Source organism: Rhinoderma darwinii, chromosome 1 (genome assembly GCF_050947455.1).
Source record: "Rhinoderma darwinii isolate aRhiDar2 chromosome 1, aRhiDar2.hap1, whole genome shotgun sequence".
In the NCBI taxonomy this organism is placed as follows: Eukaryota; Metazoa; Chordata; class Amphibia; order Anura; family Rhinodermatidae; genus Rhinoderma; species Rhinoderma darwinii.
Window position 1 is genome coordinate 664,907,898 of NC_134687.1, and position 9,590 is coordinate 664,917,487.

Here is a 9,590-nt window from a genome sequence, read left to right on the forward strand (position 1 = left end):
AATCCTAACAGAAAATCCCAGTAAAATCTCTGAGGGAAACTTCACGTTATTGCTAAATTATAATGAAGATGAAGATATCATGCAGCAGTCTTCAGGAGAAAACCCCATTACCCTTAATCTACATCCAGGACTTCACAGTACAGATCTATCATATAATTTCACTAATCATGAGGAATCTTCTCCTGACCAAGCACAGATTACCACAAGTACAGCTCAGAAAGGGGGTAAAAGGTTTCAATGTGGTAAACAGGTCACAAAAATCTCAGGTCTTTTAACAAACAGAAGAATTCACACAGGAGAGAAGCTGTATTCATGTGCAGAATGTGGGAAATGTTTTAAATATATAACAGCTCTTGTTAGACATGAGAGAAATCACACAGGAGAGAAGCCATATTCATGTGCAGAATGTGGGAAATGTTTTACACATAAATCACATCTTGTTGAACATGAGGGAAGTCACACAGGAGAGAAGCCGTATTCATGTTCAGAATGTGGGAAATGTTTTTCAAAAAAATCATATCTTGTTAGACATGTGAGAAATCACACAGGAAAGAAGCCATATTCATGTGCAGAATGTGGGAAATGTTTTACACATAAATCATATCTTGTTATACATGAGAGAAGTCACACAGGAGAGAAGCCGTATTCATGTTCAGAATGTGGGAAATGTTATACAGATAAATCAAGTCTTGTTAGACATGAGAGAATTCACACAGGGGAGAAGCCGTATTCATGTTCAGAATGTGGGAAATGTTTTACAGATAAATCAAGTCTTGTTATACATGAGAGAATTCACACAGGGGAGAAGCCATATTCATGTTCAGAATGTGGGAAATGTTTTACAGATAAATCAAGTCTTGTTACACATGAGAGAATTCACACAGGAGAGAAGCCGTATTCATGTTCAGAATGTGGGAAATGTTTTACACATAAATCATATCTTGTTATACATGAGAGAATTCACACAGGAGAGAAGCCGTATTCATGTTCAGAATGTGGGAAATGTTTTACACATAAATTAGGTCTTGTTATACATAAGAGAAGTCACACAGGAGAGAAACCATATTCATGTTCAGAATGTGGGAAATGTTTTACACAAAAATCATATCTTGTTATACATGAGAGAATTCACACAGGAGAGAAGCCGTATTCATGTTCAGAATGTGGGAAATGTTTTACACATAAATCATATCTTGTTACACATGAGAGATGTCACACAGGAGAGAAGCCATATTCATGTTCAGAATGTGGGAAATGTTTTACAGATAAATCAAGTCTTGTTAAACATGAGAGAAGTCACACAGCAGAGAAATTATATTCGTGTTCAGAATGTGGTAAATGTTTTACTACTAAAGGCAAACTTAGGGCTCATCAGAGAAACCACACAGGGGAGAAGCCTTTTTGATGTCCTATATGTGAAAGATTTTTTACAAAGAAATTTACATTTTAGAACTCCGCAGAGAATTCACATGGAGTAGAAACCATAATCTCGTTTAGAATGTGGGAAATGCTATAAGAGCAAAAAATAAAAGATTTTAAACACATCAGACTATTCAGACTTTAACCCCTTAGTGACCAGCCTATTTTAGGCCTTAATGACCAATCTATTTATAAAATTTTTCTATCGTCTCATTCAAAGAGCTATAACTTTTTTATTTTTGTCGACATAGCTGTATAAGGTCTTTTTTTTTTGCGGTACAAGTTGTATTTTGTGACAGCACCATTTTGTGGTACATAGAATTTATTGATTAACTTCTAAAAAAAAGATTGGGGGGGGAATAGAAAAAAAATGCAATTTCGCCACACTTTTTTGCATCCTAAATTTACGCTGTTTACCGTGTGGTATAAATAGCGATTGCAACAATACCAAATTGATATAGATTTTGTGTGTTTTACTACTTTTACCCTGTAAAAACACTTTTTAAAAACAAATTATTTGTTTTTGTGTCTCCATATGTGAAGAGCCATATATTTTTTTTTTAATTTTTCCGCCGATGCATTTGTATGAGGGCTTGTTTTTTTTGTTTTTTTTGCAGGACAACTTGTAGTTTTTATTGGTACCATTTTGGAGTACATATGACTTTTTGATCACTTTTTATCATATTTTTTAAGGCAGGATTCACAGAAAACATTGATTTTAGTTTGTTTTTTTTGCATGGTTTTTTATTTTATTTTTGACGGCGTTCACGGTCATGTAAACTTTATAGTTGGAGTCGTAATGGACGCGGCGATACCAAATATGTGTAACTTTTTTTTAATAATAAAGCATTTTCTAAGGGGAAAATGTGGGTTTTTCTTTTTTTTTTTTTTTCTTAACTTTTTAAATCTTTTTTTTTTTTTTTCTTTTTTTACTAGTCCCACCAGGGGACTTAACTATGCGATTTTCCGATCGCTTTTGTAATACACTGAAATTCTTCTGTATTGTTGGTATTAGTGACTTGCATCCGGAAGGCCATGCCTCTGGCATGACTAGAAAGTATTCTTTACATTCAGACCCGGGGGCCTTTATTAGGACCCCCCGGCTGCCATAGAACAACGGCACTCTGCCATTATGCGCAGGGTGCCGGTGCGTTGAGAGAGGGAGCTCCCTCTTTCCAAAACCACTCAGATGCGGCGCTCACTATTGAGTGACGCATCTGAGGGGTTAAACTGATATCGATCTCACCCGTTAGAGCAGGGATCGTGAAAAGGCTTATTCAAGGTCACTAATGGGTTAAACAGCCAATAAGACTGTTTATTTATTTTTTTGGGTGGAATTAGTCTGGATCTGCCAAACACCCAAATTATATTTACCTAAGATCAACTCTGACAGGGATCTATGAAGGAAAAGTATTGTGGATATAAGGAAGAAAAGATGAGCCTGGTTTACTTACAAAGCAGAGAAGCTGAATTGTCACCATGAACCTCGCTTCTTATTACCGTAGTCCTAAATTCCCCCGCACTGCAGGAGAATCCAGACTGACCGTAAGGACAATGTAAACTTATTATTAGATTTGACTTTCATTAAAACCGTATAAAAAGATGAAGCTGATGTAATTGAAGAAAAAAACCCACTAACAAAGTAACATTCTAATTGAATAAAAGAAATATTCACAGATTTATTTTAATGAAAGGAAATGTCATAAGTGTATTTATCACTGAATTAGAATCAAGGTTTGTGCCCAAAATCACGCCCACATGTGGTGGGGAATGGCCGCACAATTTTTCTTGTAATATCCCAATATTCACCGGCTAAATCGTGTGTCCATTTGTCATCTATGTGGTTGTGGTTGACGTTCCACCTGTTCTTACCCTCGGGATAGATTCACTTGTGGCAGATTTGTAGCATAAATTTCTGAAACTGTAAATAGTTCCATACATCTGAGTGGGGTTGTTTCTGCAGCATGCACATGGATTCTGAAATCGCCATTCAGATGAGTGGAACAGCCGCAGACATTTCTGACACAAAACTGCTATTTGTGAACTGGAATCACACATGCAGTTTAGCTAAAAAAAAGCTCATGAAAAACTGCACCTCAAAGCCAGAAGTGGATCCAGCCGGAAAGAGAAGTATAAGTCCTTCATTTATATTTCCCAATACTTTTTAATACACTTTTAGATTTGCCTAAAAAAACCTGCATGTGTGATTCCAGACTTAGACAGGATCCAGGAGGAACGTGTCTCATTTAAACCCCTGACGTTTGGTTTCCCTCTGTTAGTGAAATGTGTGGTATCACCATGCCGAGAACCCGAGCGCTCTGAGGCCTTCAGAAAGGTTATAGATGTCTATGATTCAGGAAAGAGCAGTTGTCTAAAATCTCCACATGTAGATGGTTTTCTGGACAGTGGAATGATTAACATCTAATAGTTTGACCATTTTCCCTTTTGGAACATGGAAAAACCAGTAGACCCGCCACGGAATGATCAATAAAAAGAAATGGAGAATTCTTGAATGGCCAAGTGAAAGCCTAGTTCTAATTACCATCAAGATGCTGTGGAGATGTAAAACTGGTTGTGCATGCTCCACATGAAAGAGTAGAAAACGTCATCTCCCCTATAAGAGACTAGTAGACCGTAAAGCCCCATTCATATCTGCAAATTTTATACAGTATTTTGCATAAGTTTTTATAAGACAAAACTAGGAGTAGGTCCAAGACATGGAGGACATGCAGATCTTTCCATTGTACTTTTCTCTGTTTATGTTCCGCTCCCAGTTTTGGCTTACAGATACTGATGCAAGTATAAATGAGGCCTTATAAAAGAAACGCCTGCTGGAGGTTGTTTTTGCCAAAGGGGCAGAACCATGTATTTGAGCTGTACAAGGAAGTGGCATATCTGTGAGGTGGGGTTTTTTTTGGGGTTAAAAAATTATTGCAAATTCAATTTATGAATTTTTCTTTTATCTTTTTATACTGTATGAATGAAGATTAAATATTAATACACACGGCAACAGATGTAAAGAAAAAAATATTACATTGGGTGTCTTTACGTGACTAGTCTGAGACTTCGACACTACAGGCTCCATACATGTGTAGTTTTGGAGGGTAGAAGAAAGATTGTAAGACTAAAACGACATTAGGGTTTCACCTTACACATGAAAAACGTTATAGTTGTGTTACCATCCACAGATCAGGGTTTACATGAACTACCGTTCCTGTCCTGACACAGCCGCGCAATGATCGCCCATCATCTTACACTAAACCTTATGTGTAACGTGTTGTTAGCATTTTATTGTGCAATAAAGTGCTTGTTTCTCACAACGTTTTTTGTTATTTTCGGTGTTCGTTGAATTGGGTTATATCAATGTACCTAAAAGGGGTTATCTGTCTGTTTACAAGGCAATAATGTCACATCACATGGTAAGGATTGCCCGCCTTAGAGACAAGACATGGTGCCATGACACCTTATAAACATAGAGAAGCGGGAAGCTGCAATGTGAGAGTGCTGCAGAATAAAGGAGTATTCCCAATACAGGATATGCAATAAATGTCTGGTAGATGCAGGTCCGGTCTCGGGGACTCCGCACCTATGTAAAAAAAACAGGGTTCCCCTGACCTGCATGATGAGTAGGCTGCTGCATAATAGCGGAGAATGAATCTAGAGGTGGCCGTGAATGGGCATGCACTAGATCCATTTTCCTAAAAAAAAGTCTTGGTTTAAGGCCTCAGATCTAGATTTTTCCGGCTTAGGATGTCCACAACCATGTTTTCTGATCCTTTTAGAGGGACAGATTTTCCTTGGCCCAGATGACATAGTATTGTCAGAGAGAATCTTGACATGGTGATGTCTTGATTGTAGAAAGGCCAATTTTGCGGTTTTCCAGACCGCTCTCAATTCCTGGTAATTTGAAGATCTTAACCAGATGTCCTGAGGCCAAATTCCCTGTAGACATTTTTCCCGAAAATAAAACCCAAAGGTTGTTTCATATTTGCTCTGGAATGTAGAGATTATATGAAGATTCTTCTGACTAAAGCCATGAACAAAAAATAAGAAATTCCACACTGTAAATGTGAAGAGAATTGTCCAAAGATAACTTGAAGTCATAAAGGATTGGAGGAACTGCTGAAATATTCATTTTCCAGTTCCATGGGAAAAATTAAAAAAAGTAATAAGGGAAAAAAAATTAACAGAACGGTGCTACATAGGAGGAGTACAATCAACAGTCACCTTGTTTAGCCTATTACATAGTTAGTACGCTTGAAAAGACACCTGTCCATCAAGTTCAACCAAAGGATGGGAAAAGGGAAGGGATGAAACAAAATTTCTACACATTGAACACAGGAGCTAATATTTTTTCATTCTAGGAAATGATCTAAGCCTTTTTTTAAAGCCATCTACTGTCCCTGCTGTGACGGCTCCTGCAGTGACTATTCCATAGATTCACAATTCTCACAGTAAAGAAGACTTGTCGCCTCTGCAGAGTGAACCTTTTTTTCTCCTGACGGAGGGAGTGCCCCCTTGTTTTTTTTAGGGGGTTTTACATGGAACAGGGTTTCACCATATTTTTTGTATGTGCCATTCATATATTTATGGAAGTTAATCATGTCCCCCCTCAGTCGTCTCTTTTCAAGACTAAATAGATTTGTCTTTTAATCTTTCCTCATAACTTAGATTCTCCATGCCCCTTATTAGTTTAGTTGCACTTCTTTGTAATTTTTACAACTCCAGGGAATCCTTCCTATGAACTGGATCCCAGAACTGAACTGCCTATTCTAGATGAGGCCGCACTAATGTTTTGTAAAGTGGTAATATTACATCACTGTCCCGTGAGTCCATGCATCTTTTAATACACGACAATATCTTGCTGGCCTTTGAAGCAGCTGATTGACATTGCATGCTGTTATTTAGTCTATGATCTACAGGTACACCCAGATCCTTCTCAACAAGAGACTCTCCCAGTGTAGTTCTCACTAAGACATATGATGCATGCGGATTGTTGGTACCCGGATCCATAACTTTACATTTATCTACATTAACCCCTTCCTGCTTTGGCCACTTTTGACTTTCCTTAAAGAGCCTCATTTTTCAAATCTGACGTTGCAATTTATGTGATAATAACTTCGGAATGCTTTTACCTATACAAGCGATTCTGAGACTGTTTTCTCTTGACACATTGGACTTTAAATAAGTGGTAAAAATTGGTTGATATATTCAGTATTTAATTGTGAAAAACACTAAAAAATTACAAAAATTAGCATTTTTCTAAATTTTAATTTATCTGCTCGTAAGACAGATAATTATACCACACAAAATATTCGCTAATTAACATCCCCCATATGTCTACTTTAGATTGGCATCGTTTTTTGAACATTCTTTTATTTTTGTAGGACGTTACAAGGCTTAAAACTTTAGCAGCAATTTCTCACATTTTCAAGAAAATTTCAAAAAGCTATTTTTACAGGGGCCACTTCAGTTGTGAAGTGGCTTTGATCGCCTTATATATTATAAACCCCCAATAAGTCACCCCATTTTAAAAACTGCGCCCCTCAAAGTATTCAAAACAGCATTTAGAAAGTTTCTTAACCCTTTAGACATTTCTCAGGAATTTAAGCAAAGTAGAGGTGAAATTCACAAAGTTTATTTTATTTTTTGCAAAAATTCATTTTGAATCCATTTTCTTTGTAACACAGAAAGTTTTACCAGAGAAATTCAACTCCATATTTATTGCCCAGGTTCTGCAGTTTTAGGAAATATCCCACATGTGGCCCTAGTGTGGTAATGGACTGAATCACTGGCCTTAGAAGCAAAGGACCACCTAGAGGATTATAAGGCCTCCTTTCTATTAGAATATATTTTAGGCACCATGTCAGCTTTGAAGAGGTTTTGTGGTTCCAAAACAGTGGAAATCTCCCAAAAGTGACCCCATTTGGGGAAACTACACCCCTCGAGGAATTTATTTAGGGGTATAGTAAGCATTTTGACCCCACAGTTTTTTTGCAGAAATTATTGGAACTAGGCCATGAAAATGAAAATTTACATTTTTTTTAAATAAAATGTAGGCTTAACTAATTTTTTTTTCATTTCCAAAAGGACTAAAAAGAGAAAAAGCACCTCCTCATTTGTAGAGCAGTTTGTCCCGAGTAAAACAATACTCCACATGTGGTCATAGACGGCTGTTTGGACACACGGGGAGGCTGAGAAGGGAAAGAGCACCATTTGGCTCTTGGAGCTCAAATTTAGGAATCGTTTGAGGAGGCCATGTCGCATTTGCAAAGCCCCTGAGGGGACAAGAGACAGTGGAAACCCCCAACAAGTGAACCCATTTTAGAAACTATACCCCTTCAGGAAATTATCTAGGGGTATAGTGAGCATTTTGACCCCACAGGTTTTTTGCATCCATTTTTGGAAGTAGGCCGTAAAAATGAAAATCTAAATTTTTTTAAATAAAATGTACGTTTAGCTAATTTTCTTTTCATTTCCACAAAGACTAACGGAGAAAAAGCACTACAACATTTGTAAAGCAATTTCTCCCGAGTAAAACAATACCCCATATGTGGTCCTAAACGGCTGTTTGGACACATGGCAGGGTTTAGAAGGGAAAGAGCACCATTTGGCTTTTGGAACTCAAATTTAGCTGGAATGGTTTGCGGAGGCCATTTCCCATTAGCAAAGCCCTGAGGGAACAAAACAGTGGAAACCCCCAGCAAGTAACCCCATTTTGGAAACTACACCCCTTGCGGAAATTATCTAGGGGTTAGTGAAAATTTTGACACCACAGGTGTTTTACAGAAATTATATAAAGAAGCAGGAGATCTCAGCAGCCACAGAGCTCTGTACAGTTGTACAGTGCCAACCAAGCATATATTAGCAGAGAAGAAAGAAAGTGGGACAAATCCTGCGGCATTCGGCTCAATTGGCTATAAAAATACAAAATGTATTAAATGGTACGACTAAAATTTACGATCTTGCATGAAATGACAAACAAACAAGCAGACATCGCAAGCCTGGTCGGGTAATTGGTAACATGATTCATCAAGTATGAAGAACAATCTTACTAAGAACACCATATGCTAGAAAAATTGTTTGCGTATACATCATAATGCGTCTGCGTATACATCATAATGAGCAATATAGTTCCATACAAGTAAGATAAGTATAAAGCGGTAACATAATAGCATAGTACCACTAACAGAGAGGGCTAGGTACAATATCATGGACTGGAGATGGAGTACTGGCTTGAATGATATAATAATCATGAAACAACTATTGCACTTAGATATAATGGTTTATGTAAATACATAAAAACTGCACAAACAGAGATTGTATAGTGTGACAATCAAAAACTTCACCCCACCACGTAAGTGTGTAATAGAATATACTTATCCGGAGGGTTATGTGTACAGCAGCCAGATAAGGGATCCCTGTCAGTGGAGACAACTGTATCGTTCCTCCTATAGGTCGGAGCCACAAATCAGGAAAATTACTTCCCAAGACCGGGAATCAATGACAGCAGGGCAGCCTCACTTCCACTGTGTTCGTCTGTTTAGAGATTCCCAGACGGCAATGGAGTCCCGCAATAATGCGGTAATGAGATTTCCAGAGCAGGTCAAGTGCAATCACCGTAAGTACTTAGCGCTAATGGCTACCGAAATATACCGTTCCTACACCGTGGATATGGTGTCATCCGCACTCCAAGGTTACTTCCACATTGCAGTCTCTGGCAGGTGTGTGCAGTTGTAGCCAGTGAATCGTCCAGTTCTCCAGCATGTGTTTCAGTCTCCAGACCAAACCATGAATTGCCGGCGTGACTTCCTCAGAGCGTATGTTAGGGCATCGACATAGGTCGTCTAGATCAGAGGAATACCAGCCAATAGTATGGATCAATCTGTCGAGCCGCTTATTAACCCTAGTTGTTCCAAATCAGACTGAGCTAGGTAATTGAAACAATATACAATAACAGATAAATAGACTCTGATCGCATATTTGTTACAGGCTGGGTAAAGTTTAAGAAACCAACTTCCCGCCATAATTTATCGGATCGACTGCTCCATAATTACTGAACCATACCGAAGAAAGAATAGAGCTTATAGTCAGAATATATAAGAATATATCAATTTTATTATACAAAATAACACACATTTAAAAACACATAATTATGAAGACTCTAGTAC

At 37.8% G+C, this 9,590-nt stretch overlaps 1 protein-coding gene across 3 annotated transcripts in view; it reads left to right on the forward strand.

Moving 5' to 3' along the window:
- LOC142664662 (uncharacterized) overlaps window positions 1-2,273 on the forward strand; it is a 429,232-nt gene extending 426,959 nt beyond the window's left edge. For all 3 annotated transcript variants that reach the window (XM_075843874.1, XM_075843881.1, XM_075843892.1), the window contains exon 7: window positions 12-2,273. In XM_075843874.1, coding sequence (XP_075699989.1) covers window positions 12-1,405 — 1,394 coding nt within the window. In that variant the 3' untranslated portion in view covers window positions 1,406-2,273. The remainder of the gene's footprint in view (window positions 1-11) is intronic.
- Window positions 2,274-9,590: the final 7,317 nt, after the last annotated feature.